The sequence below is a fragment of the Crocuta crocuta genome, unplaced genomic scaffold (genome assembly GCF_008692635.1).
Source record: "Crocuta crocuta isolate KB4526 unplaced genomic scaffold, BGI_CrCroc_1.0 scaffold130, whole genome shotgun sequence".
Taxonomy (NCBI): Eukaryota; Metazoa; Chordata; class Mammalia; order Carnivora; family Hyaenidae; genus Crocuta; species Crocuta crocuta.
This window is the reverse complement of record NW_027527920.1, coordinates 9,650,648-9,667,856: the sequence shown is the minus strand read 5'-3', so window position 1 is coordinate 9,667,856 and position 17,209 is coordinate 9,650,648. Positions and strand designations below refer to the sequence as shown.

Genomic DNA, 17,209 nt, shown 5'->3' with positions numbered 1-17,209 from the left:
GCTCCTGAGACACACCATACTAGACAACATGAAGATGACTTTTAGCTGTCACTCTAGGCCATACAAAGTAGAATAAAGTTTAATAAACTGTAAGTGAAATGCACTGATCCATCATGTCAACAATACGTTATATAAGCTTATTGAACTAGGCTGACTAGTATGAACTTGGAAGAAGAAATATATAGAGAAAAAACTGCCCCTAACAAAAAGCCTCTAAGAGAGGTCTGGAAAAATAAAGGAACAGTAACAAATAAATATACAGTACTGCGAGAGTGTTTTCACAGGTTTCAGGAGCTACTCCTGGTTACTAGACCAACTTGCCAAAGTCGTAAAACAGAAAGAGTAAAAAAAGAGATGAGCTAGAGAACACTTTTACAGAACCAAATTCCTATAAATAAAAACTATGGTTAATCCTTTGACATTCAATCTGAGACATTGGTTGGGCTGCATTGTTACATGCATTACTTGTCTTCCTACTCCCATTTCTCTAACCAGAGTTCTAAGTCAACAAACAAAACCCTTGGTTCCCTAGCAGCTACCTGCTCTAAGCCCTGCTTCCTGTTCACGTCTTCACAGAGAAACCAATCTGATAACTGTCTGCTAGCTGTCTTCGCAAAACAACTCTGGCTCCTCCACAAACTGACAAGCTCAATCCACACACAGAGCAGGTGTGGATGTGGTTAAGTGCAGTTCGTTAGAAAAGAACAGCGTCACTATGGTTATCACGAGATACTTCCTTCACCCCCTAACTCCTCTGTCTTCCAACTAATAAAGCCCCAAACTGCCTGCAAATCCTGGGAAACTTATTAGAAGGACAAACATTTACACAGTTTCATAGAAACTAGTTATGGGTCTCTTGGGTGGCTCAGTTGATTAAGTGTCCGACTTTGGCTCAGGTCATGATCTCACGGTTCGTGAGTTTGAGCCTCACATCGGGCTCTGTGCTGACAGCTCGGAGCCTAGAGCCTGCTTCGGATACTGTGTCTCCCTCTCTCTCTGCCCCTCCCCTGCTCATGCTCTGTCTCACTTTCTCTCAAAAATAAACAAACATTTAAAAATTAAAAAAAAAAAGAAACTAGTCACATGACATAACTTCATATGACTAGAAATGATTTTGTATTGACCTTAAATATAAGATAAAGAATTTTCTTCTAAAATTACTATTCCTAGGGGCACCTAGGTAGCTCAGTCAGTTAAGCATCCGACTTTGGCTCAGGTCATGATCTCACAGTTCGTGGGTTCAAGTCCCACACTGGGCTCTGTGCTGGCAGCTAGCTCAGAGCCTGGAGCCTGTCTTCGGACTCTGTGTCTCCCTCTTTCTCTGACCCTCTCCTGCTCATGCTGTCTCTATTTCTCTCTCAAAAATAAATAAAATATTAAAAAAGTTACTAGTCTTCAAAAATAATACATATATTTATAAGAGGATGCTATCTTTAATGACTATGTTAGTTATTCATTAGTGCTGACAAAACCAAGTGAACTTTTTGCTTCAGATTTGACAAGATGTGTTTTTCACATTTGACAGATATTAAAGGCAATGAACTGACGTTCAGATTTGGTCCTCTACTAAGTATATTAATAAATAAATACCTTACATTTTAAAAATGGATCAGTAAGTCAAGCAAAAGAAAATGATAAAATTCTCAATGCTTTTGTCTTTTAAAATAGCACTGTGAAAGGTACAAACCACATAGAAATTACTAGTCTTCCAGCAATTTTTTTCTTCCAGCTATTTTTAATAACTATTTTTTGATGCACTGTTGCCACAAGTATACTTGGCTTCATCTAACTATAGAGTGTTATACAGCGTACCGTGATTCATCACTGTAGCACTATATATGGTTAAAGGAAAAGGACTATGTGGGACCATATGCAAAGGAAAAAAATAGTATTTTTGTGAATGCTTACAACTATTTCCTGTAAAAAGATATGTGAAGGGTGAGAGCACCAAAATATAATTACTACAAACATAGATTCTACTCACCAGTTTGATAGCTACATATTCATTGGTGTAGAGATTTTTACCTAGGGGAAAAGCAGAATGTATATGTTTTAGTGACATTTATTGTGGGAAATGCACAGCAAAATCTTAGCTTACAGGGTCATGAGAAAGGTCACGTTCCCAATACTATTCACATATATGAAGCATGATTTATAAGCAAAAAGCTAAAGAGATAATGAAGCCCAGTAAGACAAGAATAGAAACCACTTGAGAATTTGGAAATTTAAGTTAGACATGAGAACTTAGAAAAAAGAAAACAAGTCTCTTCTCTCTCACACATGTTTTGTTATTTATTATTTCCCGACAACTAGGCCATGAAGCAAACCAAGAAGTGCCAGAATGTCAAAGAAACAGAAATTTTAACTCTTGGCACAATAAACACAAATCCTCACTTTCTAAAATAACAAATGAGAATTATATATTATTTGTCACAGTACTGAGTGTCAACTTCGGTTGGTGGAAAGTGTGAAATAAAAGCAATTACTGCCCTAAAACTCACCTACTATCTGTAAGTAGATGATTTTCAAAGCTGTTTGGATTCTTTAACAGAACTCTAGCTCTTTATGTGCAGAAAACAGCTCTCTACCTGGACAACTTAGACATCTCAGAGCTCTTCCTGAAATAGTAAGGATTTTTCCTCTCAACTTCTCTACTTGAATAAGTAGAATCAGTACCCTCCTAGACATCTAGAGGAAGTGCCTGGTATGAGGATGAGGATGAAGGCAGAAATTAAGCACTTAGTGAGCTCATCCTACATGCTGGGTACTTAGCTATCTTCACCTGCCCACCTCTACTGATTCTGAAGGAGAATTTTAATTCTTCCTGAGTGTTTAGTATATGCCATGTAGTTTAGCCACTGCATTGGACTTCACATTTCTTCTTAGACATTTGTCCTATCTTAATCAGCTACACTATGAATATCTTGAGGGTAGGAACTATTTATCCAACAGTTTTCTCAATGCCTCATGGTATTTAAGACTATATTCTGCACATCTCAGACACTCAAAACACTGCCTGATAAAAGTTATTGGCATATATAGTATAATTACTTTCTAAATAATACATAAAAGTAAATGTATTTGTACGTATATACACACACATATATATGTATATGGCTAAATATATATGCATGCAGAAGGATATAGAAAGATGTACATTAAGGTATTAAAATGACTGTTTCTTAGTATTTTCTGATTTTTATATATTATAATTTTTATAATAAAAAACACTTTATATTGGAAACAAAAGGCTGCTTGCAAATAAAAGTTCCTATTTTAACCAAAGTCTAAACAATAGGCAGCCCTTTGCAAACTATACCACTATACTTTTAATAAGACTATCAGGTTGCTGAGCACCTTTATGTGTCAAAGAATACACTAATTTAGATATATCTTTTGTCTCCAAGTAACATAATAAAGAGGACTTGCCAACTGCCAGAGAAATACCTAAGACACCATTAAAGATGAACAACTTCTTTTTTAAAGAAGCCAAAGCAGAAAACTGGTATTTTTTTCTCTCTGTATTAATTTAATTCAGCTTTTAACAGTTTGTGTTTCTGAATAATCTTCCCACCAAAAACATTTTTAAAAACATATATGATGAAATTATGAAAAGGAACTAACGACTGGGAGAGGAACAGATGAGGCAGAAAGAGCCAATGCAAGGAGATTGAAGTTCCCTTCAGGTACAAAATTAAATTTTATTTTCTGTTTAAAGAAACAAAAAACTTCAGCTTAGCTACAGAGTTATCTCATACCAGATACAATTCTGCATAAAGATTTTTCAGGATAGCTCTTCCCAGCACAGTATAACCACTATTATTGTGACCCCAAATCAGTTTTGATACAAGGCTGACCCTAAGAACTTAGTATTACTTAAAGGAAAACAGTCACTTTCAAATTGTAAATATGTTTAGGAGTCTTTCTGAATTGGATACCTCCTTACACCAGTTTTTATGATTAGAATTCCTATGGGAGGCAAGGGTATGAAAATTCACCCCTTACTCATTTAAGTTTAAGATGCCTTTACTGTCAAAGATAACTTAATCTTTAAAGTATACCTGTGAAGTAACAGATCTTTAATTCAATAGATACAACATTTAAAGTGAAGTATGGTGGTGGTTGTAACTGTAACAGACTAACAAACCTGGATTCTTTATTTTTAATTATTTAATGTTTTATTTATTTCTGAGAGAGAGACAGCGTGAGCAGGGGAGGATGAGAGAGAGAGGATGACACAGAATTGGAAACAGGCCAGGCTTTGAGCTAGCTGTCAGCACAGAGCCCGACGCGGAGCTCGAACCCACGAATTGTGAGATCATGACCTGAGCCAAAGTCGGATGCTTAGCCGACTGAGCCACCCAGGCGCCCTTAACAAACCTCGATTCTGATGTGTAAGCAAGAAAAGAGAGAAGGCAATTCAGGAGTTCTCAAGAAATAAATTTTTTCTTTTTTTCTTCCCCCTACCTTCTTCCCCCAAGAGTCTTAAAAAATGAGTAGGATTTTAATAGTTGAAGAAGGGGAAGAGGCATCCCAAAGTGAAGAAACTGTATGAACAAACAAAAAAGTGACAAAGTAGATGGCACAGTCTAAGTATGATAAGTGGTCTCGGAGTAGATGGACCATACGTTGCATTGTGAGGACCTGAAAGGGGTAGGGACAGACAAAGAGGGGTTAGGGTAGAAACAGGAGTAGAAAAGTAAGACTCATCATACATGAGAAAAGTCCTCAATGCCACCTTAAAGTTTAAAACAAAGCTTTTGAGTAGGGTAGTGACATGACCAGATCTGTGATTCTGAATAACCAATTGTGAGGAAACATAAGTGATCAGTTAAAAAAAATGAGACCAGAGGTAGGGGAAGGCATCTAAACATTTAATACACATCGTATGCAAATATCAAACAGCTAAGATGAGTAAAACCTAGTTCTCACCCTGCAGACACTGTATTCTAGCTCCGTACACAGGGCCTTGCACAGGTGGCACACAAGTTTACTGAATTAATCATATAATGTGATGAGAGTTAAAAGAGTAGTATCAAGTCAGTAGAGGAGCCTGGATAAGGGAGTGCAAAGCATCTGGCCACAAGTGGCACTCACGGTGAATCTTGGAAGGACAGAGAAGAGAATAAAGAATATTTCATAGTATATAAAAGATACTAATTTGAACAGTGAGGTGGAAACATGATAGGAAATGCACAGAATCTGATGTACTGCATGTGGACCAATATGAATGGAGCACAAAGTAAATGGAGAAAAATAGTGAGAAGTAAAGTCAGAAAGATCCAATAGGGACAGAGTGTGAATCACCTTGAATGCCAGCTTCTCACCCTGGGGTATGCACAACTAAGCATACACAGAGATACGCCAGGGCAAAAGCTACACAAATAAGACACACTTTTCCTAGATCCTCACTTTCCTTCGAAGATTTGGGAAAAATCTTTTCTATAGTAAAACAAACTTTTTATATTATAGAAATTGCACAGATTTCCTTTTGAAGAAAAAAATGTAAGAGTTTAAAGAAATCCCAGGCACTTCTTCCATGTGCTTCTTCCAGAGTCCATGGGAGGAGGTCTCACCAATCACTTGAGTAAGCTTTTTCTTTTTCTCATTTTCCCCATTGGGCAGCCCAGGTTTCACGGCATATTTCACTTTCTACGGTGTGAACCTTCCATCTCCTGTGAAGGCGGGACAAGATATCTGGCAGGGGATGCCAGGGAGGGGGATGACTTAGCCATCCCACTGCTTCATATATAGACTTGCAACTAAGCTCCGTTTTTACTCCTCCTGCATCCCTACTTTCTGAGCTCCTAGTGTCTCCAATTCTGTAGCTTAACTAGTGTAATTTATGTTACAACCCCCCCCCCCTTCAATCATCAACTTTCTCTGGACTACTAAGTCAATTACCACTTAACTATCTGCTTTCCAGCTTCCAAAATTTTGTTAACATTTCTCACTTGTTTTCCTCTTCTCTCTCACTTTGTGTGTGCGTGCGTTTGTGTGTGTATTTATGCCTTAAGGAGGTCAAGAAGAACGTTCAACTCAACTTTTTAACCCCGGCAACATATATAGTAACTGATATATAATAGGTAACAGATGCTTGCTGCAGTGAAACAAGCTAACTTAACATGCAGAAGGTTCTGAGAAAGCTCTAGGATAATAAAAAAAAAGGAGCCTAATTTATAATCAGATATGGATAATCTTAAATGCAAATATAGGAGTTTTGATTTTTCTTATTCAGCTTGCTTTGAAACCAACAAAGGTCTTGTCCCATTAGTAAAAGCATAATGTTGAAAGCTGTATTTTAAAAATATTAATCTGGCCCCAAAGTATAAAATAAAAGAGAAAACCTAGAAAGAAGATGAAGGGGAAGCTTTGATACATTTAAAGAATAAAATCTACCACACATAGTATAATTATGAGAATTATATGAGTTAGAATATGTGAAAGTTCTTTCTAAACTGCAAGGTGCTAGATAAATCTAATTTTTATCTACTTTTTATTATGAGCCAATAACTCCTGGAAGAAAATAACTTGAAAAATACGATTTATAATCAAGGCATTTCAATGATACAAAACTAATAACCTTTGGATTACCTGTAAACGTGAAGGAGAAGGAAAAGAGAATGGTAAAAAATATCTTCATTAGTGGAGAATAGAAAGAACCAAGAGATGAGGCACTCTTCCACTCTACCGTTATGATGCCTCCCTCCAAGTTCCCACTAAACCTGAAAGTAACAGATAATTATGAAATGTCTCTCGGCTTCAACTTTCGTATCTATATAAAAAATAGGGAACCCTGGTTGGCTCAGCTGGCTAAGTGTTTGACTCTTGATTATGGCTCAGGTCATGATCTCCCAGTTTGTGAGTTCCAGCCCCGGGTCCGGCTCTACACTAATAGCAGGAAGCTTGTTTAGAATTCTCTCTCTCTCTCTCCCTTCCTCCCTCCCTCCCCCACTTGCGTTCTCACACTCTTTCTCTCTCTCTCTCATTCTCAAAATAAATGAATAGACTTAGAAGAATTTTTAAAATATAATCACAGAAACACAAGGAATAAGGCAGCCTACGTTAACACCAAATATGATGCCTGTTCTATCACAAAATGCCGGCTTGCTTACTTTCTCTGGGGACACCAAAAGAACTGAACACATGTCACCCTCTTACAAAGCAATTATCCTTATTCTTAAGAGGCAATGGAGGTGGGGAGATAATTCTCTTGTGCTGTGCATCACTCAAATGAATTCCTTTGCCAGAAGGCATCATGAAGACTGAACAGGCCAGCACAAAATGCAGCCATGTAGAAGGCTAGACAATCACTCAGCCACTATCCTTCTCAGTGATATACTTACTCAAAAATTTTGCTCTGGAAGAATTTAATTACAAAGATAGAGGGTTAAAATGCTGCCCATTTAAAATGAACAGCTGCTTCAGCTAAAATAGATTTCTTAAATATATATATTTAAAACATATCAATAACTGTGAGAAAGGCAGGTAGTTTAATGGACAGCAAAATGCCATCGATGAGATGGCACAATCCCAAGCACTCAAAGCTTTTAGTATCTGTTGCACAAAACCCACAATGCTTCCCACGCTCACTTCCTGGCTATGAGTTCTTTTATTGTTAATGGAAATGAAACTGCATTACACAGTAGTTTTTGGAGCTTTGCATCTAAACTCGGCCCTTTTGAAGCAGCAGCAAGGATGTGATGCTGCCCATAAAACCCACTGCATGAAGACTTCCTATTTTAGTAAGTCACCTACAGAGACAACATTTACCGTAAGCTTCATCAGACACAGCATTATTTCAAAGAACCAGCAGGTCTCAGTTCTCAGAGTCACACTGATAAAGGAACATACAGCCTTGGGTTCCCAGTTTAGTTAGATCTCCAGCTGTCACATTTTCTTGCCCTAAAGTGAAAGTAGTACATTTATANAAAAAAAAAAAAAAAAAAAAAAAAAATTCCATCCAAATGAACTTGAAGTGTTTTGTGTTAAAACAAGAGACCGCTTTTATGTAACTCTCACTGGTCACCATGTCTATTTAGGGCAAAGAGGACAGGCTGGCCTAGCGCCTCTACCACCCAGAGAACATCTTTTTAAGTGGGCAGTATGATTAGGGGTAAGAAGATAACAGATAGAACTACAGCTTTTAAAAAAAAAGCCACAAATCTTTTTCATTTTTACTTAATTCTACTAGAGAATTAATACACTGTACAGAAATGTTTCCAAATGGTTAGCAGTTAACAGCAAGAGTAATTTCTCCTTGTGTTTTTTTTGAAGGGATTATTTATCAATATTAGTAGTATATTACCTAAAAATTAAATCTTGCTTAACAACACTGGTAATGTTATAGAGCATGTTTATTATTAATATGCGAAAACAGGTCTATTCATTCATTCATTCATTCATTCACATGCCTATTTGAGACAATGTTAAAATGTCTTCTAAACTGCAGGACATGGTCCATTAGTGAAATGTTGAATAAATACATACAATGGGGTCCAAGGGGTGCCTGGGTGACTTAGCCGGTTAAGCGTCTGACTTCGGCTCAGGTTCACGGTCTCACAGTTCGTGGGTTCACGCCCCATGTCGGGCTCTGTGCTGATGGCTCGGAGCTAGGAGCCTGGAGCCTGATTCTGTGTCTCCCTCTCTCTCTGCCCCTACCCCGTTCATGCTCTGTCTCTCTCTCAAAAATACACATAATAAAAATTAAAATAAATACAAAGGACCCTGACCAACATGTACTTTTAAAAAAAAGGGGGGGGGCACCTGGGTGGCTCAGTCAGTTAAGCGTCTGACTTTGGCTCAGGTCATGATTTCACAGTTCGTGGGTTCGAGCCCCGCATGGGGCTCTGTGCTGACAGCTAGCTCAGAGCCTAGAGCCTGTTTCAGATTCTGTGTCTCCCTCTCTCTCTGACCCTCCCCTGCTTACACTGTCTCTTTCTCTATCTCAGAAACAAATAAAATATTAAAAAATTTTTTAAATAGTGTAAAATTAAAAACAATACACCATACCTAGCAAGGTATTATTTCATTAAGTGTTTGCTTCAGATATATATATACACATTAAATTGTGTATGTAATGGATCACAACATATTTATTTTTTAGGGTGTCATGGTCAAAAAACAAATGCCATCAATAAAAACCTGGGGGTACCTGGCTGGCTCAATAGGTAGAGTTTTACCAAAGAGGTAAAATATCTGTACTCTGAAAAGTGTAAAATACTGATGAAAAAAAATGGAAGATGACACAAAGAAATGGAAAGACATTCCATGTTCATGAATGGGAAGAATAAATATTGTAAAATGTCTATACTTCCCAAAGCAATCTAAACATTTAATGTAATTCTTATCAAAACACCACCAGTGTTTTTCAGAGAACTAGAACAAACAATCCCAAAATTTGTATGGAACCACAAAAGATCCCTAATAGCCAAAACAACTTTGAAAAAGAAAAGCAAAACCAGAGGCATCTCAATTCTAGATTTCAAGTTACATTACAAAGCTGTAGTTATCAAAACAGTATGGTACTAGCACAAAAATAGACACATAGATCAAAGAAACAGAATAGAAAACCCAAAAAGGAGACCCACATCTATATGGTCAATTAATCTTCAACAAAACTGGATAGAATATCCAATGGGGGAAAGAATAGTCTCTTCAACAAATGGTGTTAGGAAAACTGGACAGCTACATGCAGAAGAATGAAATTGGACCACTTTCTTTCACCATACACAAAAATAAATTCAAAATGGATAAAAGACCTAAATGTGAGACTTGTAACCATAAAAATCCTAGAGGAGAACACAGGCAGTAACCTCTCTGACATGAGTCATAGCAAATTCTTTCTAGCTGTATCTCGGGAGGCAAGGGAAACAAAAGCTACTGGAATTTCATCAAAATAAAATTCTTCTACACAGTGAAGGAAACAATCAAAAAAACTAAAACGCAACCTAGGGAATGGGAGAAGATATCTGCAAATGATTTATCTGATAAAAGTTTAATCTCCAAAATCTATAAAGAGCTTATCAAACTCAGCACCCAAAAAACAAAAAACCCAGTTAAGAAATGGGCAGAAGATGGGAGTCTCTGGGTGGCTAAGCATCTGACTCTTGATCTCAGCCCAGGTCATTATCTCACGGTTTGTGACCGTGTGCTGACCATTTGGAGCCTGGAGCCTTCTTCAGATTCTGTCTCCCTCTCTCTACACCTCCTCTGCTTGTGCTCCCTCTGTCTATCAAAGGTGAATAAACGTTCAAAAAAAACAACAACCCTTCTGAAAAGCACTTTCAATGATCTCATTTTGAGTCAGTGATTGGCCTAACTTTATTGACTTTCCTAAGCTATTAAACACAATATTATAATCAATTTGATAGTAAGAAAAATGAAGGGTTCTCTAATGGCTCAAAGTCTGGAATGAGGCTTAGTAGGGTGAAGTAAAAGGGTGGGGCAGTATTTATAAATGGGATCAGAGAAAGACAGACCCATATATCCCATTTCAAGAAGGTGAGCCTATGAAGTACTTACAGAGGCTTCTGCTTTAATAAGCAAATCCATAAAACTTTCTATAACACAGCAGTGAGAAAAAAACTGCAAGGAATCACTTCAGAAAGCATGATATTCTGCAGCAGAAAAATACTGAAGTACTTTCATTATTTTTAAAACTTAATTATTATATAAAGTTTTAAAGTTATATAATGATTACCCCATGTAACCTCACTCACCCAATTTCTTTTTCTTTTTTTCAGGGTAGCAATACTTTTATTTATTTTAAAACTATTATTTATTGTACAAAAACTATTATTACAACACCAGTAGGAATTAAAATATAAGAAAGTTCCATAAAATCTCACCCAATTTCAATAACTAACTTATTTAGAAGCAAATTCCATGTATTATATTTTATTAAAAAATATTTCATTAAAGAGGCACCTAGGCGGTTCAGTCAGTTAAGCGTCCGACTTCGACTCACATCATGATCTCACAGTTCGTGAGTTGGAGTTCTGGGTCGGAATCTGTACTGACAGTTCAGAGCCTACAGCCTGCTTCATATCCTTCTCTGTCCCTCCCTCACTTACACTCTTTCTCTCTAAAAAATAAACATCAAAAAAAATTTTTTTAGGGGCGCCTGGGTGGCTTAGTCGGTTAAGCGTCCGACTTTCACTTAGGTCATGATCTCGCGGTTCGTGGGTTCGAGCCTCGTGTCAGGCTCTGTGCTGACTGCCAGCTCAGAGCCTGGAGCGTATTTCAGAGTCTGTATCTCCCTCTCTCTCTGACCCTCTCCTGCTCACGCTGTCTCTCTCTCTCTCTCCTAGAAATAAAAATATTAAAAAAAAATTTTTTTTAATTAAAAAAATTTCATTATGAATCTCTAATAAAGTATTTTTTCAGAACAGGTGGATTATTTGCTAATAAGCAAAACAGTTTGATTATTTATTATGTGAAGACCTCTGCAATATAAATGTGGAAAATTGGAAGACCAAAGGAGACCCATGGATAAGGAGAGGGTTATAATACCAATCAGACATTATAGCTACTCAAGAAGAAAAGTTCACTTGATCCTTTCAACAGTAAAAGATTGAAAGTGAAAAAAAGACAACTATGAACAGAGTTCAAAGTAAAGCAAATGATTCTAGAATGTCATGGAATTCAAATCATGGAATGTCAATGATTTGAATTCGATCATCAGTTAAAACAGTCTAATGTTATTAATATTTGTTCTTTTGTTGTTTATGCTTTTGTTCCTAACTAGGAATCTATTGCCAAATCTGAGGATGTGAACACTTAGCCTGATCTTTTAAGAGATTTATAGTTTGGTGTCTTACCATTTAATTCTTTGATTCCACTCTGGATTAATTTTTAAATATGGTAAGGTCCAGGTTCAAATCAAATCCTTTGTATGTGAGAATCTAGTTGTCCTAAGAGAGTTTGTTGAAAAAATATAGTTTCCCATTGAATGATCTTGACACACTGGTCAAAAAGCAATGGACCACAGATTCATATCTGATTCTCAATCCATTATGTCTATTCTAATGCCAGCACTAGTGGCATTAGATCACTGTTGCTTTGTATTAAGTTTTCAAATCAAGTATGAATCATTCAACTTTATTCTTGTTTTTCAATACTATTTTGGCTCTTCTGGGCACCTTGCAACTACATATGAAATTTAGGATCAGCCTGTCAATTCCTACAAGGAAGCCCAGCTAGAATTCTGACAGGGATTATGTTAAATGTGTAGATTAATTTGGGGAGTACTTAACGATATTAAGTTTGATCCCTAAATATGAATGTTTTTCATGTATTTAGGTCTTTAATTTCTTTTGACATTTTACAGTTTTCAGAGTATAAATTTTATACTCATTTTGTTAAATTTATTCTATTTTGATAGTATTGTAAACAGAATTGTTTTCTTAACTTTGTTTTCAGATTAAATATAGATACTTTTGTTTAATAATAATTTGGACCTCTTCTCTCATGATCCATTCCCAGAAGGATATTATGTCTTTTAATTAGAAAAGACTGAGCCGCCCAGGCACCCCAAGTGTCAGTAATTTTTAATTTTGACAGAAGGGGCATGGGGATGTACGTAAAAGTGCTCTCATAGCTCAGTTGTGAACAATATTTTCACAACCATAACACTATAAATGTAAAAAAAAATGGTTTGTGTGTGTGTATTTTAATCCCTGAGGGGGTGCAGCACTCTTGGAGGTACTGTAATACCACGCTGATGCACAGAATGACGGAGCAATTCCATCTCCCTGCTCAAAAAAACCATGCTAACTTATTGTCCTCGGAAAGAGTATATATCAGATATTAAACTAATAAGAACAGATACTATACTTGATCTTAGCCAACAGACCACGAAATGACTGTGTAGAAAAATGATTTAAACAAAATATATGATGTAAGTATATAGGGAGAACATGGGGAGTGACTGAGATGGTGCATACAAGAAAAATGAAAAACAGTATTTAGTAACACTTAGAAAAAAGGAGGAATCTAGAGGACATGGTTAAAAGAGTGGAAATGTTTGCCTATAGAGATCAGGACTTTACTACATATGCCATATGGTTATTTTCATTAAAATTAAATTATAGTCGCCTGGGTGGCTCAGTCCATTAAGCGTCTGACTTCAGCTCAGGTCATGATCTCACAGTTGGTGTGTTCAAGACTCACACTGATCCTCTACCCCCCACCCCTCTCCTACTCTATCTCAAAAATAAACAAACATTAAAAAAATTAAATTGTAAAAGGGTCTTGGCTGGCTGTCAGTAGAGCATGTGACTCTTGATCTCAGAGCTGTAAGTTCAAGCCCCACCCTGGGTGTAGAGATTACTTTAAAAATAAATTAAAATTAAAGTAAAAAAAATTAAATTATAAAAAATATGTATCTAGGAGCACCTGGGTAGCTCAGTCGGGTTGAGCATCCAACTTCAGCTCAGGTCTTGATCTCACAGTTCGTGAGTTCAAACCCCACACTGGGCTCATTGCCATCAGCATAGAGCCTACTTCAGATTATGTCCCCCCCTCTCTGCCCCTCTCTGGCTTACACTCTCTCAAAAATAAATTAAAAATTTAATTTAAAAAATGTATCTATAGCATTCTCTTGCTCTAGTAACCCCAACTCAGGAAAAAACTGGATTAACCTACCATGATCTGCTCTTTGAGGGTCCACCATGGCTGACAGTAAATTCCACTTCCTTTGATAAGAGCTTTGCCTTTTTGGAAAAGTAGAAGTTCAAGCAGTTCCCTCCATGTAAATATTGATTTCAAACTCTCCTCATAATAAATCCCAAATCATCCTTGCTTCATACTACTTGCTCACACAATTCTAGATGGGTTTTAGCAATCCTGGCAGCTTCACCATTAAGTTCTCCTGATAAACTAGCCAAGATACCTATGCATAATCCTTCAAGAATCATATCTGTAACACTCTAAAATTACCATATTAATGTGATACAAACTGTGTGTCAGTGTGTGATTGAAGGGCTAAACGGTGATGGGTACTAAGGAGGGCACATGCTTGATGAACACTGGGTATTATATATAAACGATGAATCACTGAATTCTACTTGGGAAACCAATACTGTAACTATATATTAACTAAATTTAAATATAAGCTTAGACAATGAAAAAAATAAAAATAAATAAAACTTATAAATAAATAAAGTGGTTGATTCCTACCAGTTTTTGATGGACTGTGATGAAAAAAAAAATCTTCCTCAAGCTCTGCTAAAGTGCTTTAACAAACTGCTGGAGTTAAAACCAACAAGATATAAATCCAAAAGAAATTTAAACTATGATACTACTATGAACATGAATTTTATACTTATTTGTGGCTTTTCAAGAAAGTTAAAACACATTATTTCTGGAATCAGAATTTTAATGGTTTTTAATGCTTATTTATTTTTGAGAGAGAGAGAGCACGCGGAGGAGGGGCAGAGAGAAGGAGGGAGAGATTATCCCAAGTAGGCTCTGCACCTTCAGCAGGAGCCCTACTTGGGGCTCATACTCACCAATCTAGAAATCATGATGTGAGTCGAAACCAAGAGCCAGATATTTAACCAACTGAGCAACTCAGGTACCCCTGGAATCATAATTTTAATTTAATTTTAAGTCCTTCTACAACTACTGTGGAAGCAAAACAAAGGATATAATCTGTTACACAACTGTGAAGTGGGAACATAAATATCCCTTATGGAGAGGGTATTTTGCCAGGTTTACAACTTACCTTTAAATGGTTCAAACACACACACACACACACACTCTCTCTCTCTCTCTCTCTCTGTCTCTCACACCAACGTTCACACACATATCTCCAAATATACAAAGTATCTGGGACAAAATATTAACTGGTAAATTGAGGTAATAGTATATTGTGGATAATCACCATCTTATTCTTTTTTACTTTTTAGCAGAATTTTGAGAATCTTCTTCATTCAAAGTTGGGAAAAATTAAAACAAAAGTTTAAACCATATTTAAACAATATTTGTATTATGGGGCACCTGGGTGGCTCAGTCAGTTAACCATCCGACTCTTGGTTTTGGCTCAGGTCATGATCTCACAGTTTCCTAAGTTCGATCCCTGTGCTGGGCTCTGCGATGACAGTGAGAGCCTGCTTAGGATGCTCTCCTTCCCTCTCTCTCTGTCCCTCCCTCACCTGTGCTCTGTCTCTATCAAAATAAATAAATAAACTTAAAAAAAAATTTTTAATCAACAATATTTGTATTATGTATATAAAGTAAATGCTCACTATTTATCTCCACAACAAATCTGTAAATTAGGTATTATTTCTACTCTCATATTATAGAGAAAAAAAATAAAACCTGGAAAGGCAATACGACTTCAGGACTCTTACTTTTAACCACTTGGGAAAGAGATTAATGACAAGGCTTCTAAACTTGTTTTAGTCTGTTCCATCCAAAGACTACACNACGAAATGACTGTGTAGAAAAATGATTTAAACAAAATATATGATGTAAGTATATAGGGAGAACATGGGGAGTGACTGAGATGGTGCATACAAGAAAAATGAAAAACAGTATTTAGTAACACTTAGAAAAAAGGAGGAATCTAGAGGACATGGTTAAAAGAGTGGAAATGTTTGCCTATAGAGATCAGGACTTTACTACATATGCCATATGGTTATTTTCATTAAAATTAAATTATAGTCGCCTGGGTGGCTCAGTCCATTAAGCGTCTGACTTCAGCTCAGGTCATGATCTCACAGTTGGTGTGTTCAAGACTCACACTGATCCTCTACCCCCCACCCCTCTCCTACTCTATCTCAAAAATAAACAAACATTAAAAAAATTAAATTGTAAAAGGGTCTTGGCTGGCTGTCAGTAGAGCATGTGACTCTTGATCTCAGAGCTGTAAGTTCAAGCCCCACCCTGGGTGTAGAGATTACTTTAAAAATAAATTAAAATTAAAGTAAAAAAAATTAAATTATAAAAAATATGTATCTAGGAGCACCTGGGTAGCTCAGTCGGGTTGAGCATCCAACTTCAGCTCAGGTCTTGATCTCACAGTTCGTGAGTTCAAACCCCACACTGGGCTCATTGCCATCAGCATAGAGCCTACTTCAGATTATGTCCCCCCCTCTCTGCCCCTCTCTGGCTTACACTCTCTCAAAAATAAATTAAAAATTTAATTTAAAAAATGTATCTATAGCATTCTCTTGCTCTAGTAACCCCAACTCAGGAAAAAACTGGATTAACCTACCATGATCTGCTCTTTGAGGGTCCACCATGGCTGACAGTAAATTCCACTTCCTTTGATAAGAGCTTTGCCTTTTTGGAAAAGTAGAAGTTCAAGCAGTTCCCTCCATGTAAATATTGATTTCAAACTCTCCTCATAATAAATCCCAAATCATCCTTGCTTCATACTACTTGCTCACACAATTCTAGATGGGTTTTAGCAATCCTGGCAGCTTCACCATTAAGTTCTCCTGATAAACTAGCCAAGATACCTATGCATAATCCTTCAAGAATCATATCTGTAACACTCTAAAATTACCATATTAATGTGATACAAACTGTGTGTCAGTGTGTGATTGAAGGGCTAAACGGTGATGGGTACTAAGGAGGGCACATGCTTGATGAACACTGGGTATTATATATAAACGATGAATCACTGAATTCTACTTGGGAAACCAATACTGTAACTATATATTAACTAAATTTAAATATAAGCTTAGACAATGAAAAAAATAAAAATAAATAAAACTTATAAATAAATAAAGTGGTTGATTCCTACCAGTTTTTGATGGACTGTGATGAAAAAAAAAATCTTCCTCAAGCTCTGCTAAAGTGCTTTAACAAACTGCTGGAGTTAAAACCAACAAGATATAAATCCAAAAGAAATTTAAACTATGATACTACTATGAACATGAATTTTATACTTATTTGTGGCTTTTCAAGAAAGTTAAAACACATTATTTCTGGAATCAGAATTTTAATGGTTTTTAATGCTTATTTATTTTTGAGAGAGAGAGAGCACGCGGAGGAGGGGCAGAGAGAAGGAGGGAGAGATTATCCCAAGTAGGCTCTGCACCTTCAGCAGGAGCCCTACTTGGGGCTCATACTCACCAATCTAGAAATCATGATGTGAGTCGAAACCAAGAGCCAGATATTTAACCAACTGAGCAACTCAGGTACCCCTGGAATCATAATTTTAATTTAATTTTAAGTCCTTCTACAACTACTGTGG

At 36.6% G+C, this 17,209-nt stretch overlaps 1 protein-coding gene and 1 non-coding gene across 17 annotated transcripts in view; both read right to left on the bottom strand.

The window, feature by feature from the left end:
- CSNK1G1 (casein kinase 1 gamma 1) overlaps window positions 1–17,209 on the bottom strand; it is a 183,442-nt gene that overhangs the window by 81,328 nt on the left and 84,905 nt on the right. For all 16 annotated transcript variants that reach the window (XM_077747272.1, XM_077747235.1, XM_077747226.1 and 13 more), the window contains one exon: window positions 1,985–2,025. In XM_077747272.1, the coding sequence (XP_077603398.1) occupies window positions 1,985–2,025 (41 nt within the window). The remainder of the gene's footprint in view (window positions 1–1,984; window positions 2,026–17,209) is intronic.
- On the bottom strand, window positions 12,684–12,867 carry LOC144219048 (U2 spliceosomal RNA). The gene has a single exon (XR_013331293.1). It is a non-coding gene; the product is annotated as a U2 spliceosomal RNA (small nuclear RNA).